Source organism: Anabrus simplex, chromosome 9 (genome assembly GCF_040414725.1).
Source record: "Anabrus simplex isolate iqAnaSimp1 chromosome 9, ASM4041472v1, whole genome shotgun sequence".
NCBI classification, from domain to species: domain Eukaryota; kingdom Metazoa; phylum Arthropoda; class Insecta; order Orthoptera; family Tettigoniidae; genus Anabrus; species Anabrus simplex.
In genome coordinates, this window is record NC_090273.1 from 2,986,642 (window position 1) to 3,013,698 (window position 27,057).

The window sequence follows — 27,057 nt, forward strand, 5'->3', positions numbered from 1 at the left end:
CCTTTACTACAGTGGTTACACAAAACAAAGCACTAAGCACAATAAAGGGGGGGGGGAGTAAGAGCAACTACACAATATCAGAAAATACTACACACTCAGAGAAGCATCAGCTGGACTACGCGGATCTCTGCCAACAACAACATAATACGTAAATATCAGTAGGGCCAACTAGTGGGCAATAAACCAGGAAGGTGGAAAAAACTACGACCTACCGAGGGCATGGACATGGCTTAGGTTGCGATTTCCGAAATAATTCGCCATGATCCTTAAATTTGAAAAATGTTATTTACAAATGAATTTTACAAATACATTCCAAACAAACCACCAACTTGCAACTTACGAACTATATGCTCTGTGATACACATATCTTAGAGGTTCTTTGATAATGGCTTCACTACAAGTTTCAAACTTCAAACCAATTATACATCTAGTTACAAATCCAGTTGTACAATGCAATTTAGTAGGTTAAAAGCAACGTAAAAAGCAATTACAATTTACAGTGAAGTGAACGTACTCTCCTAAACTCTAGCGTACATCAAGTGACTCTGAACTACCAGAGGCAAACCGCAAGGTAAAAATATTAAACTACAATCTACATATTTAGTGAAACAAGAAATGGGAATGCCTCGAAAACAAACAGGCAAGCCCAGCTGAAAAGCTAAGGCGCCATAAATAATTAATTTGGCGAATCTAGGTTAGGCTAGGGCAGACTCCTATACAAAATAACAACCGAACATTACGGAAATTTTAGGCGGAACGGAATTCGACAGTGCTTATCCGAAGGTGCCTCATCCCGTTAACGAGGCGTCACACACGTCGTAAAACTTCAGACTAAGGCAGGCCAAGACAAGACAGACTGAATTATCACAAACGCAGCTTCGCTCTCTATATATAGTTAAACCCTGGCCTTGGAGTAGCCAATCAGAATGTATGAGTCCACCCATCCCCACCTAGTTTCACCAATCACAATTCCTACTTTCAGTCGCAAACTTTAAGTAAACTTCTCGAACATGCACGTTCGCGAATCTTCCATTTCCAGAATAGTTAGAAAATGCCTTCTAGAACACACAACCAACAAAAGGCAACACACCCTGTTCAAAAATTTATGTAACAAAAGTTTCTGGATACTTCCAGTAAATATAGAACTGAATACTACGATTTACAAGTATTACACTGTACAGGTTAGGTTGTTTCAAATAAAACATTACCACACTTTACACTCCACTTCCACTACATTGTTCACCTGTGACAGTGATATTATATGTAGGGATGTTGCTGGTGTGAATGGTGTTGACAATCATGTGAACAATGATGCCTGGGGTCCTCGTGTAGGGACACAAAGATATTGATAGATAACTGCCACACCATGTGAGTTTTACCAATTGTTCCTAACAGACGAAGTTCTTGATTTGACGGTACTACAAACTAATCTCAAAGCAAATCAAACACTAGCGTCTATGCATATTAAGCGGTCTAGTCGTTTGAAGGAGTGGGTAGATACTACAAAGGAGGAAATGAAAGTTTTTATAGGTTTCAGATTGTGGATGGGTCTCGTAAGAATGTCTTCATTATCAAATTACTGGAGCCAGTTTTCTGTGTATGGAAATAGTATAGCTGTTAAGGCAATGCCAAGAAATAGTTTCCAGTTACTACTTCGATTCTCGCACTTTGTTCCCAACGATGCTTTAGCAGGAAAGTTGCACAATATTCAGTCACTGTTAGATATAATGCATATGAACTGCAAGAGCATCAAAACTCCAGGTGAAAACCTTGTAGTTGATGAATCAGTGATTCCATGGAGAGTCGTTTATCATTCCGACAATTTATGCCTGGTAAGGCATACAGGTACGGTGTGCAACGACACTGGCTACACCTACAAAACTAAAGTATACACTGGTAAAGGTACCTTGAATGCTCAGAATACACTGACAAGGGACACCTTTGACCTTGAACGCTCGGAACCGCACGAAACCATGTTTAGAATAACAAGCAGTCATAAGCAAAACAGTGGTGTGCTTCATTTCTATGCAAAACTCCGCACTTGTCTGCTAGCGTCACTAGACGGTGGCATAGTGTAGCTGCACTAACCAGTGTTCCGGTTGCGTGAGTGGTATAGCTGTTCTCTTGGAGTGTTCGCAAGCGAGTTACTGTGTACAGTGCAGTGATACCATGTGGTCCAAATATTAGGGACCAAGTTGCGATGTGCTGAATATGAAAATAACATCGGGGCCAAGTATATGGAGTTTGCGGATATATAACATAATAATTCAGAAATATAATGCCGATGACACAGAAATACACGACGTTATGCTGGATAGATATACGGATTTTCAAGAACAGGAGGTACCTGAACCTGAAGGTCGCTCTTCAAGAAGTACACGACATTCGTCTCCAGAGGAACAGTCAAGTCAAAGTGAGTACGAACTCTCTCCACCCAAAAAGACGAGGTCCAGTGTATTAAAAGATATTGATGACAGAGTACTAGAGAACATTTATGAGAACTATTACAATTGTGCCTTCAATTCCTATAGCAAACTAATGAAGCACTATAAGTACATCAAAAGTAAATCAAATTGCACATTAATTCTAAATTATGTGTCCAGGAAACGGGGGGCAGTTGCTCGTTTCAAAGAAAACAAGACTGTCACAATTACAAACTATAAAGAGTATGTAATATTGCAATTTGATGGTGCAAGGAGGTATGGATCTACAGTTCACTACTGGCATCTGCAGATGTGGCCACTAGAAGGGGCTAAAATGGTTGGCTTGGTCAATTTCAAAGCTTCCGTTTCCTTTATCGACCATCTCAAGGCTGAATATGGCATTTCATCAGGCATATTACTACATTTGTCAAACGTAAGGACATAGAAGACGTCAGAAGGCACAACACTTTGTGTTTATAACAGAGAAGGGTGTGGGGAAAAGGTAATGTTTGGAACAGTGACCAGTATGAAATGTCTTCAGCATCAACACTGTCCTACAGAGGAGAGGAAATGACATGTAGTGTGTTGCTCTACCCACAGCTACACAATTGATGTGGCTTTATCAATGGCAGGCAGACTAGCAAACAAGTTGTACGTCTGTTTTCAAGAGACATAAGGAACTTTCGGTCCAAATATTTTAAAGAAACTTGAAACAACTTGTCCACGAAACATTCATGTGGATGCACGCAAAAGTGGAAAAATGACTAAAGAACACATGAAACATTTTCGAACTTCAGTCCTTGGCGAAAATGTAACAAATGAAAAGAGCCTATTGTGTGTGATTCCTGGGCAGGTCATACAGATCGTACCCTTCTAGATGCAAGTTTTCCAAACAAAGATGTTATGCTGAAGATATTGCCACCGAAAACAACAAAATATTGCCAACCCCTTGATGTTTACTTCTTTCGGCTATATAACCTCTATGTGTGTGTTGAGTCATCAGTCCATAGACTGGTTTGATGCAGCCCTCCACGCCACCCTATCCTGTGCTAACCTTTTCATTTCTACGTAACTATTGCATCCTACATCTGCTCTAATCTGTTTGTCATATTCATACCTTGGTCTACCCCTACCGTTCTTACCACCTACACTTCCTTCAAAAACCAACTGAACAAGTCCTGGGTGTCTTAAGATGTGTCCTATCATACTATCTCTTCTTCTCGTCAAATTTAGCCAAATCGATCTCCTCTCACCAATTCGATTCAGTATCTCTTCATTCGTGATTCGATCTATCCATCTCACCTTCAGCATTCTTCTGTAACACCACATTTCAAAAGCTTCTATTCTCTTTCTTTCTGAGCTAGTTACCGTCCATGTTTCACTTCCATACAATGCCACGCTCCACACGAAAGTCTTCAAAAACATCTTTCTAATTCCGATATCAATGTTTGAAGTGAGCAAATTTCTTTTCTTAAGAAAGCTCCTCCTTGCTTGTGCTAGTCTGCATTTTATGTCCTCCTTACTTCTGCCATCGTTAGTTATTTTACTACCCAAGTAACAATATTCATCTACTTCCTGTAAAACTTCGTTTCCTAATCTAATATTTCCTACATCACCTGCCTTCGTTCAACTGCACTCCATTACTTTTGTTTTGGACTTATTTATTTTCATCTTGTACTCCTTACCCAAGACTTCATCCATACCATTCAGCAACTTCTCGAGATCTTCTGCCGTCTCAGATAAAATAACAATATCATCGGCAAATCTCAAGGTTTTGATTTCCTCTCCTTGGACTGTGATTCCCTTTCCAAATTTCTCTTTGATTTCCTTTACTGCCTGTTCTATGTAAACATTGAAAAGGAGAGGGGACAAACTGCAGCCTTGCCTCACTCCTTTCTGGATTGCTGCTTCTTTTTCAAAGCCCTCGATTCTTATCACTGCACACTGATTTTTATACAGGTTGTAGATAATTCTTCGTTCTCGGTATCTGATCCCTATCATCTTCAGAATCATAAATAGCTTGTTCCAAATCAGAAGGAATTTGTAAGACTACAAGGTGCCAAACCACAAGTGAAGGTACATGATCGTTATTTCATCGTGAAACTTCACTCTGTGATTTACAATCAATTTGCTGCACCTATGTATAAGCCTATGTTGCAGTATGCTTGGCGAAAGCCAGGTTATGACATTGACATACCAACATCATCATTTTTTTTGATATTGGACTTTGTGAATGCGAAAGTGTTTTGGAATGTGATAACGTGGCTTTAGTGAGGTATGCACATTGTTCTCTCCCACTTTGTTTTAACCACTTCATCGAAATCCTGCATCTGCACTTTGAGGACTAATATGCTGTATATGTGTGTTTTGCGTTATTATAAGTACTTTAAGCAGAGAGTTTTTGGCGCTGCTGATTGAAAATGTAATGATACACTGACACCATTAAATTACATGCGGCCAGTATTCGGGAGATAGTGGGTTCGAATCCCACTGTCGGCAGCCCTGAAGATGGTTTTCCGTGGTTTCCCATTTTCACTCCAGGCAAATGCTGGGGCTGTACCTTAATTAAGGCCATGGCTGCTCCCTTCCCACTCCTAGCCCTTTCCTATCCCATCGTCGCCAGAAGACCTATCTGTGTCGGTGCGACTTAAAGCAAATAGCAAAAAAAAAAATAACATATAATTTCCTTCCTATGGTATTGATATCTTGTTACTTTGTTTCTCTCTGTTAAAATGTTACTTGAGGTAGAATGCAACGTTTTGCATGGAAATGACGCACTGTTTTATTAATGATTGCTTGTTATTCTAAAAATGGTTTTGTGCCCTTCCGAGCGTTCGAGGTCAGAGGTGTCTCTTGTGAGCTTGGCTTCTCGAGTTGTAATGCAACTTATGGACCCGTATCTGGACAGTGGTCACTTTCTCTGCACTGAGAATTATTACTCATCAATTGAGTTACCTAAGGTGCTACTGGATCGTAAGACACATTTTATTGGCATGCTTAGGAAAAATCAAAAAGGTTTACCAAAGGATGTTGTAAATGCAAAGCTTAAGAAAGGAGAACTCATTGCAATGGAGAATGGAAATGGATTGGCAGTAATGAAGTGGAGAGATCAGAGGGACGTGCTGATTATGTCAACCAAATGTTCTAATGATGTAATTGCTACAGGCAAAAAAGAACAGGAAACATGAAGATGTGGTTAAACCAAAAATGGTAATAACGTACAATATAATGAAAGGAGGAACAGGTAATTGCAGACACACTTTCTTCGTATCACACTGCAATGAGGAAAACCATTCGATGGTACCACAAAGTTGCAGATGACATTCTTTTTTGGTACTGCCATTGTAAATGCACTGCTTCTGTACAAGAAGACGCGGGTTACTGGACATCGAGAAATTTCGCTTGTGGAGTTTCGAAGGAGCGTGGTCAGCACTCTTTGTCTAACTAACGATCCTGTTAGACGTAATCGGAAGAGAGAGAACCACTGCTTTGGGGAACCCAACAAGCCGGAAGGACAGAAAAGTACCAGGTAAGTGTTATCAGGTTCAACATTATTACACTTCTGAAGGATGTTAATACTAATTATAAAATTAATTTTTATTTCTTCCTTTCAATATTGCAGGAAAGCTCGAGGTCGGTGTTGAAGCTGCTGTCTACAATTATGCAAGTTCGTGGGCAGAACGGCTGCTGCTTCTACATATAAATTGTAAACATCAAAGTTTTCCACCTATTCAATACATGTTTTATGTACACTGTGTGTATTTACATTACATGGGACTAGTTTCAACCCTACTCGGGGTCATCATCAGCCATATTTAAACAATACACAATATTTGACGAAATCCTAAAAAATGTTTCTAATGAGCAGTAAGAAATAATATATAATTAACACTATGATGTGTGGTTGAATTAGGCGAAGTGTTATCGTGCTAAAAATGTTGCATATGAAAGTGAAATATTACGTGTGACAATAGGTGAGCAATATATAATACAAGTACACAAATACGTTAAAAGGTCTGCGTATAGAAGTACAAATGAGATGCTCTATGTTGTGGATCAACTGGAGTCTAATTTTTCAGACACATGGTGTTTCAGATAGAATTCGGTAGGTCGTGGCAATTCATTACGGTTGTGGACCAAATGTTATGGTACTAAGACTGAACACAATATAACGTGACACTTGTAATAAAAGTATGCAAGTATGTGTGGAGTTGATTATACACTGTATCAGCTTAAGCAGAAATTTTGATAGTTGGTGTATTAGGTAACCAAGCTATGTTGATATGACTGCAGGGTTGATTGTTGGAACTGTGCAGAATGAATATGAAGTTTTAGAATTCTTCTGGAGTTGTAAGTAGACACTGTGCGTGACCCCGAGTAGGGTTGAAACTAGTCCCATGTAGTGTAAATACACACAATGTACATAAAACTGTATTGCATAGGTGAAAAACTTTTATGTTTACAGTTTATATGTAATCTCAGTTCAATACGGACCAACAACATGAAATTCATAACCCTTCTCCCGCAAAAAGGGTGTCAAATGTCTGCACAACCTGTCCTGACACACCTTTCCTTTGTCTGAAGTGCTCGAATAATTTCACAACAAAGAGTGATTGAAGGTTAATTGTTGTTGAAAGTCACTGCCCTTCAGTTGTGCCGAAACCCATATATTCATTGTTTCGATTTATCAGAAAACTGTTCACAACAATATGTAATGTAATATAAGTACTTGTTTTGCATTTTACTAGGTTTTAATAAATATTGTGTTAGTTTGAATTAGCTAATAAATCTCCCATATTTGAAGTTTGTGTTGCACATTCCATGTCAAAAAAATGTCTGTGACACCATATGGCATCGTGTTATATTTTCTTTTGTAAAAAGAATTTGTGTCACCGTATGGCGTCACATATGAACTTGGTATGGTGAGATAAAGTTTACTTAGTACATCATATAAATATATCCCAAGATTATATAAACAGCCTACAACACGTACAATTGCTTTGGCACCAGTGGAATAGTGTGCTACAATCGGCTCGACACTCGGTGTGTAAATTAAGGCCACGGCCAATTCCTTCCCACTCCTAGACCTTTCCCATCCCATCATCACCATAAAAACCTATATGTGTTGGTGTGATGTAAAACAAATTTAAAAGAAAAAAAACTTTCTTTAAAATATGCAGCTAATGCGTGATTTATAACATAAGAAGCCTGAATCTTACCCATAGTAAAGTTTTTTACTGTCTGGGAACATGGTTTTGAATGCTGCGGAGGTTTCATCACAGGACCTAAAGAGCTCATATGGCTTCATTCATATTGTACTACTTTGAATTGTACCCTTATGCATTTCTTGAGATAGGCTTTTCTGTAAATTAATATTTACTAGTTGAAAATCTAGAAGAATCACTTGTATCCCAAAGAATGATTTTTGATAGTGTGAAATATGGTACGTTGGTGTTTCAACTAATATTACTATCGATAGAACTTTGCTGACCTCGATCCGAGCTCCACGAGGAAGGTATCAGTCGTACCTGGAACAGAAAAAGAAAAGCAATCAGAAGAGGAAAGGAAGAAAATGGAGAAAAGGGAAATTGTATTATAATTACAGGAGTTGGAGGAAGAACGAAAAAACTTCCAAATTGAAAGAGAAAAGCAGAATGCTGAAATTGAAAACAAGAAATTTCTTTTAGAAATCATTAAACAATCATTATCATTTTGATAAGTGCAAATTTTTGTTTTTCATCCTGTCTTTTCTGTCTTCAAATTTGAAAAATATTTTGAATATAGACCTTGACTGGTTGGAATTCACCTATGTTACAAACACAATTGAATTGCATTTTATTGAAGAGTGCTTTAAATCCACATGAGCTACCGTTAGGCTACTGAATTTTAATTTTTATATTATATGTGCTATAATGTACCTTTTACTGTATTACTCCATTGAAAAATGTCAATTCTTACTTTGTTTCTCAAAATTCTAGTTAAATTTTTTAATAACTTAAATGTAATTCCAATGTTTATTAAACTTGTATTTTTTATAATTTGTTTGTTAACCTATTTATGGTACTTGATAACATGTGCACTAACAATACATGTTGTGTTGTAGACAAGAGTGTTTTAAATCCTCATGAGGTAGTATTAGATTACTGTGCATCAGTTGTAACTTCTTCCTTGGAAATGATACATGTTACCATTAAAATATTTATTATGTTTGTATATAAAAGTACCATCAGTGCAATTGTTTTTCAATAAATAATTAAAAGAGGAAGTGGAGAGAGAATTGGGTCAGCTATGGGGATGGTGGAGGCTGGAATTAGGCTCTTCGCTGTGCTGAAACTAACTTTGAGTAAATACATTTATAAACTGTCTGGCAGCAGTACAACACCTGAAAAAGAAACAAACAAATTAACTTGTCTCTCAGGTTTTGTGAGTCGAGGAAATTTTTCTGAGGTCAGGGAAGCTTGAGAAAAGTTTCTTTGGGCACTATGTTTTACGTCTTTATCTGATTTGCGCAATAATCGCCAGTCATTTCTGGTATTCTGGTAGCCATTTTCATTCTTCTAATTTCTCTTCTACAATTGCCTATAATATTTGACACAGAATTAATGAAAATGAAAACAATATGTGTATACTTAGGAAACAATAAGTGACTGTTTAAATAATAATAATAATAATAATGTATGTACCTTTAAGTCAATTAAAACACAAAGTCACTGTGAAAACCCATATATTCATTCCTTATTTGACGATCACCAACGGTTCGTCAGTATGATGACACCTACCCAATTATCGCAGGAATGAACAAAGATGTCCCCACTTGGACATGCCGCAGGCTATTATTCCTCCAGAAATTCAGCTACACAAAATGGTGGAAGGCAATATATTCTATCGTGCTACTACGTACTGTTGTAAAAATTATGAGGAGTTAGTGTTCTAGGGTTAAATCTATATTACCTAATTCTGCGTAGATGCTGCTAATGCTTTCATAAACTCTGTTCTTAAATTATACATTTCCATACAAAAATATTCTTTAACAATTGGAAAAAGGCGTTAAGACGAATCTGAAATATATTGTTGTTTATTCTTAAAGAGCCATAACATGTAGATATGGTTGTTAAGATTTATTTAAAGAAAGAATATCACATATATTTTAATAGAAGACAGCTATAAAGGTAATGTGGACAGAATTAAGTTCCACTCATATTTCTCATTACTGTAAAGACTGTCACGATACAGTGAGCAACGGCTACCAATTATACTCACCAATTATAGCGGTAATCAAGGTGAAAGGCTGTAAATTCATACCCTACACTGAAATTCGCAGAAAGAGAGTGGATCTATAAAAATATTGGAACTTTGCCCCACTCAACCATTCAAAAACAACACAAATTTTAAGGAAAAATAAGTTAATTTAGATGAAAATGACAATTACATAGTCAGGTCTAGTTTGCAATAAACACCCTTGATAAGGTTTGGTGATAAAGTCATAGAATTCTTAAATAAAAAATAATGAATGGAATTATTTGAAATGAATTAACATTTAGTTTGGAAAGGAAAATATCATTGTGTGATTGATCACAAATATACAGTTAATATCGTGTCTTATATTGGCAACAAAGTTGAATAGCCAATAAATTCAAGCATGAGGATAATCCTAAAGTGAAAAACTTCACAGAAAGATTTGATTAAATACTTAATTGTTGGTAAACATTCATTTCATTTATTTAAATGTTAATTAACAGACATCAAACTTCGGATTATATCAGAAGAATTCTCACTGAATGTCACATAATCATCAATTCAGATTCAGTGTGCCGCACCACATTCCTTTTTGACAGATAACAGATTGAGAAGCAAAAACAAAACAGAACGAAATAATGATCATAACCTACAACGTGATAGAATATTAGGTTCTTAACAACCATAGCCATTGAATATATTCATTATCCAAATATGGACGATGTTAACTGTTACTGTGTTTTGGTGGAGCAGAGAGGTGAATGGGTCGATATAAGGTAATCAGAAGATTAATTTAAAACTAAAATTAGAGCTATATTTCGCCCTTTGCTATTTTTTGGTTTCTTTTCAGATGTTAAATTTTAACAAACAATTCTCTAAGCGAAAACAAGATTTCAGTTCCAGAACTAGCTCGTTAGTTTAGGTACAATATAGGAAAAATCAGAATAATCAAGAAATTGCCAATTAACAATCTGAGCTTAAAGCTCCCAATTTACTTGAGCTCCATTATCTAGGAGTCTACTCTCCAAACATTACCATAATAGAAAGAGCATCTATGCTCTATAAAACTTCCAAAAACGTCCAGGCCTAGCAAAGGCACAACAAGCAGTATTCACTGTCTTGTGTGCTCAACAGTCTAACATCTTAACATAAAAGGAATGAAATTGAATTTCACAGGGGTATTGAATACCCATTCTACGGGGTCTTTGTGAAAAGCACTAGGTTAAAGTTACTGGCCCAGCGGACACTTGCGCTCCTCAAAATGTGCAATGAAAAGCTTAAAACCCTACTTGGGCTTATGGCCCAAAGTTACAGAGGCCAATCCTCTGCTACTGAGGTGACTAAATGGAGAAAATATTTAAGTTGCAAAGGTTACAAACAGAAAATGGTTACGAAGTCATAGTCACCTCAAAATCAAGTTGATAGGGAACACGGAGGGTTTCTCACTCTCTGTTTCATGATTACGGTTCAGTTCCTTTGGTTGTTTGAAATTTACCTTTTAGAAAATTAAAATTACATTATTAAAGATTGGAAACCTTCATCTCGAGCTAGCTGTCAAAGGCTATCACTTAGTTAAACCAGGACTGCCATTACCTTGAGCTGATGGACGAGGCACACTAGACTGGAGCAATGAATAAGACAACCTGGTCGAAAATGTGCCAGCTTTTATAGTCGAGGGGAAAGTTCCAGAAAGCCCAACACACCCCCAGTTTTGATTGGGCAATTAAATAAATAGTGGACCCTGTTTGATTGCTTAAAAAATAAATAAACAAAATTTTTTATTGGCCAACATGTTAAATTGGCAGGAAGAGATTGAAGTGTTATGAACATTAAAACTCCAAAAACAATGAATAATGAACTCAGTTTAGGAAACCTAGGCATACAAAATTTCTATATAATTTTAGTAGTCAATCTTCACACCAGAGGGCAAAACATAAATTTATAGTAGAGACATCTGTCCAAACTTCTTGTATTAGTTGTTGCACGTTTTAGTTTGTAGATGGCATTCTCCAAGGTGCTTCATTTGAATGAATGAGGCGGGTGTACCTTCCGGGACATTAACCGTTACCATTGATCTGATAATAATAACTTTGAAAGTTACAGTAAATTAAATAACCATAAAATTACATAATAGAACGCATCTAGAGAAACTTAAATATAGTGTAGTGTTGGGGAGTGAGAACTTCTCAACTCAGATGATTTTATCAAAGAACTTCATTTAAAATAAGTAAATAGGATGTTTAATAGCCTATGATCAGTATAACAAAGTGAAATGGAAAGATAAGGATTTTCAAAAGTAAGACTTTTATCTTACGAATCTATTATCAACATAAAATTTAGACGATTACACCAGAAAATTATACAAAACATCTTGATCAGCGAATGTTCTTTGAAAAGGAAATCATGTATTAGCTGTAGATCATCGTCCAACGATTTTGTCACCACTAATTTAATGAAGGTACTTTCGTGAGAAAATCATACAATATGGCTACACCATTATTCCTGTGGGAATATTCTACAAACTAGACCTGGTTTTTAAGAACCGCACAAAGTCGTCAATACTAGATTGCATTGATCCTGATCATTAACCAAGCCAGGCGCTACAGCTTCCATGCTCCACGATGTCCACCACAAGAGTCAATCATGGTAGCTGCTTCAGTGCTCTCATTCGCTACACCACCGAGTCCCATGTGCAGAGCCTTTTAACATTGTGCACACACCAATAATTAGTTTACTGAGCATGTATGAAATCTTATAAATGTTTAACAATCAAACAACTACATGACATCTATTATTATGGTACAAAAATTATCATTATTAACCCCTTCAGTCCCAAATTATCTTCCGGCATCGAAAAATTTTTTTTTTTTGCCTGGCAGGCCCCCTGGGATTTCTTTAAGCCATACTTGAACAAAAAATGTTTTTGTTGCCATTGCTTCAAAAAATATTTTCTTGTCCAATATATTGGGAGGTTGCAAGACCATGAAAACTTAATTGACTAATGTGGATGTTTAAAAATAGTTTTTATTGCAGAAAAGTGACTATACATAGTTAATATCAATGATATGTATAAATCACAAAATAATTTAGACTGACTTTCTACTTCAAAAGAAATACTCCTGAGAAACAAAATAATTTGGATTGACTTCACATTTTTACATTTCTTCCAAGAAATGGAACAAATTTGCAGTCTGTATACCTCTAAAAGAAAGAAGTGCCAGTATTTCTCTTTGCAAAAAATCAAATGATCATAAATGTCTTTCAATAAAATGTGTAATGCAATGTTACCTAGCAACCGCGTAGGCTGTGCCGTGAAGTATTGATGGATGGCCATGACATACCGATCTACGGACTGTACAGCTCCCTTTATACAGATCCATGGCTTATTTCCTACACCTATGTGTAGGCAAATCAATGCTTCTATTTCACTTTGGTACTTTTGAAATTTGTTTTATCAGGCTGCAGGGCATAAATAATTGTGTATTTTGCTAAATTTTAAAAATCATCATCTATGATATAATTGATGAAGAAATCTATAGGATACTCTTCAAAACCTTTAACATCACTGAAATAATGTTGGAAACAAAGAAAAGAAGATGAGAAAGAATGACGCCTGTATTGAGTTTCAGGTTTTTTTTTTTTTTTCAGTGAGATAATCCTAGAGGTGGCCATCGTTTGTTGCAGCTATCCAACCAGTCCCTAACTGAGCAAGTAAACCACTTTCCCTACCTTCTGCCATTGGTTGATCTGTCACAACATTTTCACATCCAATAACATCTGCCAGTCCTGTGAATCCCATTTGGGTTATCATGTCTTCTTTGACTGAAAGTTTTGTACGCCATATCCTGACGCCTTGGCCAACAGCAGCTGGAATATCTTCAAAATTGTCCTTTTCATCTGAAATGTCAATATCAAACAGATCTCCAGCTTCAAGCATGTCCAGGATCCCCTTGGCATGAGTTTCATTCAGAACACTGATTTTTTTCTGCATCCTAGAAGTAAAACAGAATATCACATTTGTACAAAAAATAACCTCACATTTTTTAATGTTGAAGGGCAAAACCAAATTATTATACATTATTATACATACCTTGCAAAAGATTCACAAGTTACGAACTCTCATCAGCATCCATGTCATGTACTTCAGAAGTATTACCATTGTGACCTGACGTCCAAAATTTTGGACATTGATTTCCATCGTCTAGGTAGCTCATGTAATTAATATAGAAATCTGACTTACCTGATGGTCCTGGCAGTGAGTCTGCCATTTTACATGTTTTGATGTTTACTTCATAACTCTATCAACAAAGGGCAAGATATTCGATCCCTTGCACTAGCCAAACGTCCAGAACAAAGGTCACAAGGTTTGAAATGTAGTTGAGACAGTTTACTGCATTTAAAATAGAATAAAAGTTAGTGTCCAATATATTGGACACCAGGTCTGAAAGGGTTAACACTTTCAACACTATGCCCATACGGGATACGGGCTCACTGCTTTCCTGGTTGTGGGCGGCGCCCGTATGCCATACGATATGCCGGGTGCTGAGCGCGCCAAATCTGTCGTGCTGTCAGCTGTGTTACTGTACAAACATGTCCTCACGCCGGCTCAATGATATAGATATCTTGGATGTTTTATCGCGAGAAACGGGTTCGGAAATATACGACAATGATGAAGACTCTGCTTACGTACCAGATAACGTATCAACTGACGGTTTGGGCAAGATTTTTATTTGTTACATGCCTTTTGAGTGCAAGTTATTTTTAGCTGCATTATTTTACTCCGAATACAAGCGATAGAAACACTTCATCTCTTCAGAAATGTGAACTTTTTTTCGTACACCTGTACCGCAAAGAGAAATTACATGTTGGTGCAAGGAGTGTAAGGTTGGACTGTGCGTAGCCTAGAGTTTTCAGGGCTGCTATACCGAAACAAACTATACCTAAATAGGTCAATTTTGTAATTCAAATGTAGTAGTGTTTATTTGCAGCGTAAGTGGTCACATTAAATGGTTAAATTTTATTGTTTGAGCAGGCTTATTGTTAAAAGTTGAATGTAAAAGTTCTTTCCCATACATTTTAAAAATGTTTTTCATAAGACTATTATCATTAAATTACTTTAGACATATACTTCCTGATAAACATCCTCATTTTGGATGACTGATACATTCATATGATACAAAAATCAGGTACGTAATATATTTTGCTGTTGTGTAATAATATATTAAAATTCAGGAAAAAAATCATTGCCAGGGTCCACGTTATCATATGGTAGTGTTGAAAGGTTTAGGGAAGTTCATGAAAATAACTTCGAAGAGGGAACAAATATACCCCATACACTAAAAAAAAAAAAAAAAAGATCCATGAAAGAAGGGAGTAAAGTTCAATGTCTATGAGAAGTTTGTTATCTCTGCTTTTTGTTCAAGTTCTCTGTTTTCCCCACTTTAACTTTTATATGCCATTTTTACTTTTCTTTCTGGCTGTTAGAATTTAGTTTATCAAGAGTTGGTGTTCTCTCAGTTTCATTTCTGTGTAGTTATCATTTTTAGTGTCCATGAATCAGTGTCGACTTCGAGATCCCATAATCAAACAGAAGCAGTTGGCGTGTAGATATCTGGTGATTAAAACCCAGCCATAGATGCCCATACTGTGCCATAGCCAGGGTGCAGTAGGACTGGTGCTGCCTGAAGCATTCAGAAGGGGAGAAGGAAACAAAATGAAGCTTCGCGTATGTGATTACCAAATAGAGAACTTGGCAGTACGAGTTGACTGGTCTGGATGCATGCACTCATTCTGTTTGGCAGAGTGTCTCCTGAGGCAAGCTGGCCCTCAACTGTTGTAACTGCTCTTTAATATCCTGGATACTGCAACTGGTATGAAGACCTACGTGTGGCCAGTTGTGATGTACTGCGGAGAAACCTAGGCATTCAACAAAGTTGACTTTAAAATACTAGAAGCCTTTGAAATGTGGTGCTGGCAGTGTCTGTTCTTGAGAGAGTCAACAAGAAGTGACAACTAATCTATAAAATCAACGAAAGAAGATCAACATGGCTGGGGCACAGTTTGCGATATGACAGTTTAGTTACTGATTGTGGAAGGCCAACAAACACGTTTATAAAGATGTTCTTCAGTTGTACTGGTGTAATAAATTATGAAGAAGCTAAAAGTACAGTCCAAGGTTGATTCATTTAGAGAAGACTCATGAAAGGGGCAAACTAATTGTAAGGTGGATTCTTTCATTAGATACCATCCATGTTCCTTATGCAGTAGTAAAACATACTGCACTTCCTTATCGATTACTCTAATAAATTTGGGTTCCATTTTACTCTGCTGTTGTATATTGAAAAGGTGGAATAACTCATTATTTTATTTGGTTTAATCAAGCTCAATGCGGACCCATAAAATGAAATTCATTTCTCTGGATATCACTGCTGTTTCGTAGTACTTGGCACATTGATTGGGATGGCACTTCTTACTTACACAGAATAAAGAGGGTAGACTTTGCGTTAACACTTGAAACACCTTGTGAAGTTCACTCATTTGCAGAGAATTTCTTTTGTAATTGGTTAGAGTTATCTCAGAGTGGTATTTGTGAATTTTGTGGTGAACTCTCTGTGCACATTTAACTCCATATTGACACTGTGGACTTATTTAATATGTACCGTTTGTTATTCATCCTAAGCTGATTCTCTAAATAATTGACATTATTAGAACCTAGGTTTAACAGTGCTTTGTGTTTTCTAGGCATTGTCAGCAGAACATTCCATCATTGAAGCTCATACCATTGACAGTGTGTTCATCTCTGACTTGGAGAGCACTAATAAAACAAGACTTGGGAAGGTGGGTATTGAGACATGTTTTTTTCCATTTTTCCTGTGTAAATTATTCTAGTTTGATGATCATGGGATCAAACCAAGTCTCCAGTAATCTGTCTTAGGCACTTACTGACATCCCACGCATATTTCTTCCTCTTGCGCGTAGAAATTGAACTTTGTTGTTTTGCAGTAACTCATGCGCCACGAAATCATAATTAGGAATGGGAGCGTCTTCTCCTTCACTGTATGTAATGACCTCAGTAAATAATGTTTCTTGAATTACCTGTTTTATACTGTATTATAGTAATTTTCTTGTGATGTTCAGTTGCACAATTACGGTGTCAAGAGTGTATTGCTACTTAATGGACATTCCCAGTGAGCTGTTGGTGAGAGATGGTACATGGTGATGCTCATTGTGGGCAGTGTGGAGGTAATATGTGGTTCACAGAGCTAATTACAACTTGATGAAATAAGTTATAGTCCAATTGTTCATTACCTGCGTATTCTTGGAAGAATACCACATGCTTGTTGCTATTTATCATGGAGAGAACTTTTAAAAACTTACGCGAGAATGGAACTGGGGTCATTATTTTTTTACATTGTCCGATGTGCATTCAGATTCAGTAACCAGTATGGATTCAGTGTGTGAACAGTTTTCATTCATACTTGTTTGGCTGCAGTTCTCTTTGCTTCACGTAATTTGATATTTTCTTTGCAGACACTCGACTTGACATTGTACGTAGCTAAGATTTGATTTGATATCATCTAGCATGTTGAGGTGTCTTAATACCTCATACAGTGACATTACTTGGTATTCTCAAACGGTGATGGTGCTTCTTGTTCAGTGTATATACAAGGTCAAAATGGAACAAAGATCTCGTAGCTTACTTCTAAATTGTCAGTAATAGGCTAAGCAGTCTGCAATCTGGATAAAGATGAGGGGAATTGGTGCAGCACTTCCTGTGTGGTGATGTTTTGGATTAACCAACCAACCTATAGATGGTAGCAAATGGAAAGGCTCAGAAGTCAAGATTTAAGAAGTAAGCATCGTGTTAGGTTAGGGATGCACTTAGCAAATAACGCTAGTTGGGGGCACCTTTTCCTTACTAATTAATATGTTGAGTGGAATTTATATGTTTGAATCTGTTATGAGGGATGTATATAGAGTGTAAATATTAAGTTGTTTGTGAAGTGGGCAAGATGGAGATGTAATTGTTTATTGTGAATAATATTAGACTTTTGATAAACTTCTATTCTCAGTGAATTTAATAGTTAAGCGTATGATAACTTTTACTCATGGAGTGAAAACCTGGCATGTTACCTAAATTTAATTTCAGGGGTAGACAGGTAAGGTTATATAGCAAGTTTGGAGCATCATCAGCCTGATGACCGTCGCCTTGGGATAGGGAGTTCTGTCGTGCTCTTTGGGTCAATTATTCCTGTAAATTGTTTGCAGGTGGTGCCTTATCCTAGTGACTATAAATTCATGTAGTATTTTCTGTTTCACCAACCAGTTACATCTTTTAATACCGATGTCTCCTAATAAATAAACACAACACTGAGCTCGATAGCTGGAGTTGCTTAAGTGCGGCCAGTGTCCAGTATTCGGGAGATAGTAGGTTCGAACCCCACTGTCGGCAGCCCTGAAAATGGTTTTCCCGTGGTTTCCCATTTTTACACCAGGCAAATGCTGGGGCTGTACCTTAATTAAGGCCACGGCCGCTTCCTTCCCACTCCTAGCCCTTCCCTGTCCCATCGTCGCCATAAGACCTATCTGTGTCGGAGCGACGTGAAACAACTAACAAAAAAAATAAACACTATATTTGACTGATTTTTTAATACACTGCTTGCCAGTTTCCAGATAGGTTGTGAACGGCACGCACTCGGTAAAGACATACAAAGCTCATGCCTTACCAAAGTTTAAATTGATTGCATGAAAGGAGCTTTATGTTATTGATACACTTAGAAAATAATTCAGCAGTTTAATTGCTAGAGAAACTTTCCTTTTAAAATCATACTCCAGTACTGATTTTGCCTCCTGGAAAAGTCTTCTATAATTTCTAACAAACTGAAAGAAAACCCTACATGAGTAGTGAAAATTTGTTACAATTTCCAGATCAGATTTGATCATATATGTTGAGTTTTTGTTTCGAACATCTGTCCACTTGTTGTTTATTATAAAAAACAAAACTCGAACATTAACACTGTTCTGTTTGAACACCGAAACCCTACCTTCAAGAGAAAGTGCACATTTTAAAGCATCTCTGGAACAAGAAAATTCTTCCTCCTTTGAACACACTAAATTAAGATATTCAACAGCTTTTAGCAAATCACGAAATTCGACTTCCCTTTTGAGAGACATTGGTAACAAACACATTTGTCAGATATCTCAAAACTGTCAACCATGCATGAATACAAAGAATCATAGAATTGATTGAAATTATTTTCGTATATTTTTCAAAAGACTTCAGTTCACAAACCGTGAATGACCACAAGGCTCGTGAAGTTTTACAGTTTTGGCGATGGTAACTGAAAATATTGAAATTATTGTACAGAAAGGAAATACTAAATGATTTCATTTAGGAGTATTATAAGTGATGATTTAAAATTGTCACTTAATCTTTTAAAATGTCCACTATAAAGTCTGGATTCCAAGCTTTTTCAAGATTTCTCATGTATGCCTCTGCTTCCAAATAGCAGACCCCATTTAAAGTCTGAACCTAGTAGATTACCTGAAAATGCCTGTCTTCCCTTCTCTCCTTAACTTTACTAATTAATGACTGCACACATTCATGGAATTCCATAATATTGAGATCTAAATTCTTCAAGTATTTGAGGAAACAGGGAAATTATTACCAATATGCACAAAAAACTTAACCCTTCGCGGGTGGCAATGTACCGTATTTGCTTGCATATAACTTGCACTTTTTTGACAAACATAAGTGTGAACATTTCCAGTGCGGGATATATATGGGAATTTGTATGCAAAAGATCGTATTTTAAAAAAAAAACCTGTAAAATTTGCATTAGGCTATTGAAACAAGACAACTGGCATACTTACCCATTCATTGTCACTGCCTTCAGTCTCCGAGCTATTCTCGTGAGCATCATTCTGGTCACCATCCCATACTGCATCATCCTGACTTCCGTCCAACGCATTTGCGATGCCCATCTTCAAGAAACTCTGCACAATAACGTCTGTCGACACCATAACCCAATCACACATGAGTTGAACTGACGGGCTCTTTAGTTTGCCTGCTGGTGTCAGCTCATCCTCCCCTCCTGCCATCCATTTGGCGTACATTTCACGTATGTTGTCCTTGAAGGGCTTGTTGATGGAAACATCTAAGGGCTGCAGACAATGTGGGAGTCCACCAGGAATTATAACGAGATCAGTTTTCATTTCCTGAAGACGTTTCTTCGTGTCTTCCACCAAGTGTCCGTGGAAACTGTCCCACACTAGCATTGCTGGGCGTCGAAGCAGTGCCCTGGCCGTGATCCCCACACCATATGATCCTAGTCCTGGACAAGAGCTGTATCCATCCATCCTTCCTCTTGAACCCGTATATGAATGCCTGTGGGAAACTTCGCATTAGGCAATTTTCTTCCATCTGTGGTTATTGCTAGCATAACAGTTTTACATACAAGCAGGCTAGATTCTCCCTTCTTGTTGATGGTGGTGGTGCATGGCATGTTGAAGTTTGAATTGCCAATTTGAGATAAGAGGCAAATGTTTTTCTTCCGGATTGCTATCACATTACAAGTTGTCCATTTCATGACCGTATCGATGTTTAATCAAGAAGTAAGTATAAATAACCACCTAATCGATACTTTATTAATGCCTCAGGCAAAATTGAATAAAATTAAAACTTACAGGACATGTTTCGACCACTTAGTGGTCCTCTTCAGCTGTATAAATAAAGAACTGAAAAGAAAAACATTGACAATAAGCACAAATAAAAGTTCTTTGGAGAATCCTTTGATAAAAATGGAGGTCGTCAGAATAGGTCATCTTGCCTTTCGTTCTTGTTTGGAAAAGATGTTTATTCTGCGCTGTCTAGAGAGTCTGTCTTTGAGCGCGACCTGGTGAAGTAACGACAGCGCAGAATAAACATCTTTTCCAAACAAGAACGAAAGGCAAGATGACCTATTCTGACGACCTCCATTTTTATCAAAGGATTCTCCAAAGAACTTTTATTTGTGCTTATTGTCAATGTTTTTCTTTTCAGTTCTTTATTTATACAGCTGAAGAGGACCACTAAGTGGTCGAAACATGTCCTGTAAGTTTTAATTTTATTCAATTTTGCCTGAGGCATTAATAAAGTATCGATTAGGTGGTTATTTATACTTACTTCTTGCTATCACATGGCGATGAAAATCTATGATTTTGTTGCTGAAATTGCTTGGCAGAGAGATGTTCGCCTTTGTGTCGTGAATCTACTGATCCAACCCCGGCTCACTTTCAGATCCGAACAGCTAGTTCCATGCTTTGAAATGTAGCATCTCGTGCAAAATACTAAAGCCATCATTTTACAACTGTGTAACGTAATGAAGCAATGTATAATATAACTATTTATAATCCGCCTTGATCAATACACTCATTAAATGAAAGAAACACTATTTATTAAACCATACATGTTTCAGGAAATCTCAACCATTTCCTTCATCAGTGGTTAGATCAAAGTATAACACAATATGACGCAATCTTTTGTTTTACAATTTGAAGGAGTATTGTGTCCCAATACATCATATCAAAGAGTAAAGAGAACTTATGAAATATTATAAAAATGATCAATACATACAATTTTGGTTGAACTGAATGAGAATACTATATAAATTTAGGATCTTCAAGTTTTTCTTCTTTTCTTCTTTTTGTTCCTTAAATGATTATATGCTAGCCTAAACTGATGAAGGGAATGGTTGAGATTTCCTGAAACATGTATGGTTTAATAAATAGTGTTTCTTTCATTTAATGAGTGTATTGATCAAGGCGGATTTAAATAAACTATTATAAATAGTTATATTATACATTCAGACCAGTCAATACGGACCAAACACAATATTAACCTATCATGGTTAAGTTTATTAACAGTAATGAAGCAACTCGTCTTCCAGCTCAGGAAACTTACGAGTTTTTGGCCCTCTGAATGCCTTACGTGTTTGCTTGGTGGTTTCCAGTAGCGAACCTTAAACTCAGTCACACTGAATTTTTGACCGGCAGCTCTGTTACTATGTTTTATCACTTTGAGTTTAAACCCAGCCATAAAACTCCCATGTTTCTCCATAAGTTAAAGATCGACCTACACAAGAAAACTTAACTGAGAAACAACAATGAAACATGAGGACAGAATACTGGTACTTGTTTGACAATACAACAGATGGACGATACCTAATACTGTGATCACTTGACTACTTGGACAGGGAAACACTCCCAATTCCCATGATCAGCTCTGCTGGACAGATACTTACTTACTTACTTACTTACTTACTTACTTACTTACTTACTTACTTACTTACTTACTTACTTACTTACTTACTTACTTACTTACTTACTTACTTACTTACTTACTTACTTACTTACTCACTCACTCACTCACTCGCTCGCTCCTTGGCGCTACAGCCCCTGTAGGGCCTTGGCCTCCTGGACAATCTCCACCCACTCTTCTCTGTTGACTGCTCTGGTTCTCCATCTTCTAACTCCCATCCATCTCAAATATTCCTCCACCATCTGATCCTCGGTCTTCCCTTCATACGACGTCCTTCTGGTTTCCCATCAAAGACTTTCTTTACTGTCCTGTTATTCTTTCTATATGTCCCAACCATCGCAGTCTACTACTCTTTATTTCCGCTACTAAATCTGGTTTATTATACAGCTCTCTGATTTCCTTATTATTTCTGATTCGCCAGAGTCCACCATCCTTTATTGGTCCATAGACTTTCCTAAGTATCTTCCTTTTCCACCTTCATAGCAACTCGTCATCACCTTGTGTCATAGTCCAAGTTTCCGCACCATACATCACCACAGGTCTCACTACCATGCGATAAACAGTCAGCTTCAGATTCCTACTAAGACTCCTTGCTTTTAAATACCTTGCCTAAGGCAAAGTAACTCCTATTACCAGCTGCTATCCTAGCATGTATTTCTTCCTTCATATCATTGTTTTCAGCCACCATTGACCCTAGATATTTAAAGCTTTTGCAGCGTTCATATTCTTCCCCATTTAAATTCACATATTTTTCTGCTTCATTATATTTTTTCCTAGACATTAGCATGTACTTAGTTTTTGACTGATTAATCATCAGTCCCATCTCAGCTCCATATTTTTCTAGTTTTCTCAACTTCTCTTCCAGATCCAGTTTCCTCCTGGATAGCAAATCAAGATCATCTGCATATGCAATGTTCCACCAGGGTTGCTCCCTTGTATTATTCGCATTACCCTCTCCAAAGCAATGTTAAACAGAAGGGTGGAGAGTACATCACCCTGTCGTAATCCTTGGTTAACTTCAAAAGCTTTAGGTAAAGTACCCTCAACCTTTACTTTACATACTGTTGTCGCTAGAGTCATTTGGACCAATCCCTTCTGATACTATCATATGCCTGTTTAAAATCTATAAACAACTGATGAACATCAATGTTATACTCGTAACATTTTTCAAGGATCTGTCTGATAGTAAAAATCTGGTCTGTAGTAGATCTGTTAATTCTGAAGCCGCAGTGGTAATCTCCTGGATATTCTTCAGTGTATGGTCTCAGCCTTCCAGCTATGATTTTTGCTAAGATTTTATAAGCAATACATAGCAAAGGTATTCCTCTATAATTCCTACAGTCTGCTTTATCATGTTTCTTATGTATAGGGCAGAGTATTGCTATATTCCATTGCTCTGGCATTTTCTCCTTTTGCCATATCTCTACCATAATTTCATGCAACCACCTTGTTAGATTCTCTCCTCCATATTTTATCATTTCTGCAGTAATGTTGTCTTCTCCTGGTGCCTTATTGCTTTTAAGAGCATTGATTCCATCTTTAACTTTTTGCAATGTAGGTTCCTTGATTGATTCCAGGTCCACCTCTTCTCTACTTTGTTCCTGCTCGCTCTCTTCTGTCTGCATCTCTTCGTCCTCACCTTCAAATCCTAATTCCTTATTCAGCAGTTCACTAAAATATTCCACCCATCTGTCTAATATCTGATCTTTACCTCCAATCAGATTTCCCTCCTTATCTTTACAGAAAACTGTTCTGGGTTGAAATCCTTTCTTTATATCTTTTACCCTTATATACAACTGTCTATTTGCTGAGTAGTCTTTCTCACTTCTAATTCTTCAATCCACTGTTTCTCAAATTCTCTCTTTTTCTTCCTACATTCCTTATCTGCTTCCTTTCTCTTCTCTCTCTGTATTTTTGTACAGTAGTTCGTGTTCTTGTCTGTAACATTCTCCTTCTTGCCTCGTTCCTTTCTTCAATCGTCTTCCTACAATCTTCATCAAACCAGTGCAGAATACTGGATTGTTTCTTTCTGCCCAAAACAGTTTCGGCCGTTTTGTATATTATACCTTTAACCATTTGCCATCTTTCTTCAATACTCTCTCCTGTCCAATCTTCCATTTCATTAAGACTAGTTGTCAAAAGCGTTGAATATTGGTGTGCAATATTTTCATCCTTTCTTAACTTAGCATCAACAAACCTGGGTACAACAACTCTCTTAATCTCTCTGTAGTTGGCTATCCTTTGTATTTGACTCTTACCAGATAATGATCACTATCTCCATCTGCGGCTTGACAGCTATCCACTTCCAAGATATCTGAAGCATGCCTTCTATCTATAAGCACATGATCAATTTGGCTGTGTTTCGCCATAAGACCTATCTGTGTCGGTGCGACGTAAAGCCCATAGCAAAAAAAAAAAATTGGCTGTTTGTGATCCCATCAGGAGAGCACCATGTTACTTTCCTTATATTCTTCCTTTGCTTCCATGTGCTTTTAATAAGCATGTTATTACCCGTTGCAAAGTCAATCAACCTTATACCATTATCGTTTGAAACCTCATGCAAACTCTCCTTACCAGCTGTTTTCCTGTAAGCAATTTCTCTTCCCACTTGGGCGTTAAAGTCCCCCATAACCACTTTAACATCATGCTTTGCCACTAGTGATAATTCTTGTTCCAGTTGTTCATAAAAGATATCCTTCTCTGCTGACTCTGCATCTTCTGTTGGTGCATATACACATACGAAAGATATATTGAAGAAGCGGGCTTTTACTTGTAGAAGACAAATTCTCTCATTAACGGGCTTAAAGTTCAATATTACACTCTTATATGAATTATCAACAAGGAACCCTGTACCTCCGTATCCTCTGTTTCCACAGCTATTGAACAAGGTGTGTGTCCAAGTTGCAAGTACTCCACTTCCGTTCTATTTTACCTCTTGTAATGCTACCACCATCACATTATATTTCTTCATTTCGTTTTTCAGGTTCAGTAATCCTCCAGGTTTATTCAGTGTTCTCACATTCCATGTCGCGCAATACCAATTCATATGCCGTTTCCGTTGCCCGGGTCGTTTATCCATTACATCCGTCCGGTTTTCATTGTCCATTGGTTCCATAACGAGAGTTTTTTTCCGGGGTGGGGTTGTTGACCCCACGCCCAGCCTCCAACCTGGAGGATCAGGGTACTGCTCTTAGTCTGGCCCATCGCCTTAGACCTGTCCAGCTTTGGTGACCTTACCAGGAGTCGTAGCTCCCACTGGCATAGCTCTAAGGGTCATTTGAGGACGCAAGCCTCCAAAAACACCCGGCAATGCCATATTGCCTTCGTCAAGGTGGCAGTACCTGCGGGAGGTGCTGGACAGATAGCAATAAGCATATTGATGAAGATGGAAGAGTGAGAGGGATGGCTGTGTGTGACCGACTGGCTAGGAATGCAGCCTTGTGGCAGGGGTTTGCGAGTTAGATATTTTTGTAACAACAGCTAGCCTCAACCATTCTGCAAGTAGAAAGAAATGAAGCTTCTTCTTGTACTTTCACGTACAAAGTACCATAATAGCGATTGGTACAGCCCCAATATTTAATGTAGGCATGCTCCTGGAATACCCCAACGTTATATCGTGTATGTACCGTATGTCTTTATGGGCTGGTTGCATAAAGACATCTGACCAGAGATCCATTTAGAACCTGGTTTTGAAAATGAACTGAGATTACGATCGCATCGTGTTGTACAAAACTGAACTTGGTTTACACATGTGTAGTTCAAATGTAATTGGATTTCAGAAAAGTGGACGTTGCAAAACCCCAAAACAAATGAAATACGAAATAGCTTTGCCCCTTAGATAATACACGCTGAATTAAACGGCCTTGGCTGTCGACAAATGAACGTCGTTTACAGCATGTACTGGAATTTATTCATATATGCTTTTCTTGCAGCGAACACAGGTGAAGGGAAAACGGCTATCCGACTTCCCTCAGTCAGCCCTTGTTTTTTCTGATCCCGACGGTATTAGGTTTGAGAAGCCTCATGAGTCTTTCATTTTCATGGCCTTCGTGGCTGATCTCTTTCTTTTATTCATTCTTTGAATAATCGATTCATGCATTGCTCAGTTATACCAGCTTGTTCGGTGTTGTGTAGTTTAATATCACATCGGGATAAAAATGTTGTCACATACAGCCCGTCGCATGTCCATGGCGATATTAAAGGTGTTAAATCATACATTTGGTCATAGTGCTTTTATGAGCACAGCACAGTGAATACGTAGCTGTCAAGAAGCAACTCTGCATGTCAATAGCTAACTCATGTTACACACGTAGCGTGAATCGAACAGGGCAGTCTCCAGCACGTTTGAATACATTACATTTTCTCAAGAAGTGCTGGGATCGATTTTTGGAATAAACACAGTGCTGAACTTGTAATGCTTGTAGATTTAAGGCTAGGTGTAGAAAACAGTGTAGTTCCATTTTAAAAACTGTTAATAGCATTATCTCAGAGGATATTGACGCCATTCTATATTGAACGGTCCATATGTTACTTGAGATGGACAACTTAGCTGAATAACTCTGTATATCCCACTAATCAGACATCTGTAAAACATGAACGAGATAAGGTAATATCGTAAGCAATTCATAGAGGTTATGTTGTAGAATTATGTTTCACTGCATTATAAGAAGCGTAATATAGCTTACAGCATAATACCAATATAAATGGTCCGTTATTGGATATTATAAATTTTCCAGCTAACTCATTCCTGGTTGCCAGCGTTTCTCCCCCGTGTGCTCAAACTCAAACTGAGATCAAAGAGTTTGATTGGAGAAATTTCTTCAGTCAAAGTTAACCCTAGTTCAGTGCATACATACAAAAAAAAAATCGGAGTTTAGCGGGAACTGAGATCAATTTCGTCTCTGATCTAAGATCAAACGGTTTATGCAACCGGCTATATGACACCGTCAGAAATTAACACAAGTTATGTGCGGAGATTTTCCCCCGTGCAATTTCAAATGTAAAAAATGGGGTGCGAGATATATGCAGTGGGGAGTTATCATCATCATCGTCCCACTCCAGTCACCCGGGTGTGGTTAACGAGCCTCCTCCACTCTTTCC

At 37.5% G+C, this 27,057-nt stretch overlaps 1 protein-coding gene across 1 annotated transcript in view; it reads left to right on the top strand.

Moving 5' to 3' along the window:
- Positions 1 to 27,057, top strand: part of LOC137502198 (mediator of DNA damage checkpoint protein 1-like) — a 256,189-nt gene that overhangs the window by 41,993 nt on the left and 187,139 nt on the right. The window contains exon 4 of the mRNA XM_068229239.1: positions 16,401 to 16,496. Within this exon, the coding sequence (XP_068085340.1) occupies positions 16,401 to 16,496 (96 nt within the window). The remainder of the gene's footprint in view (positions 1 to 16,400; positions 16,497 to 27,057) is intronic.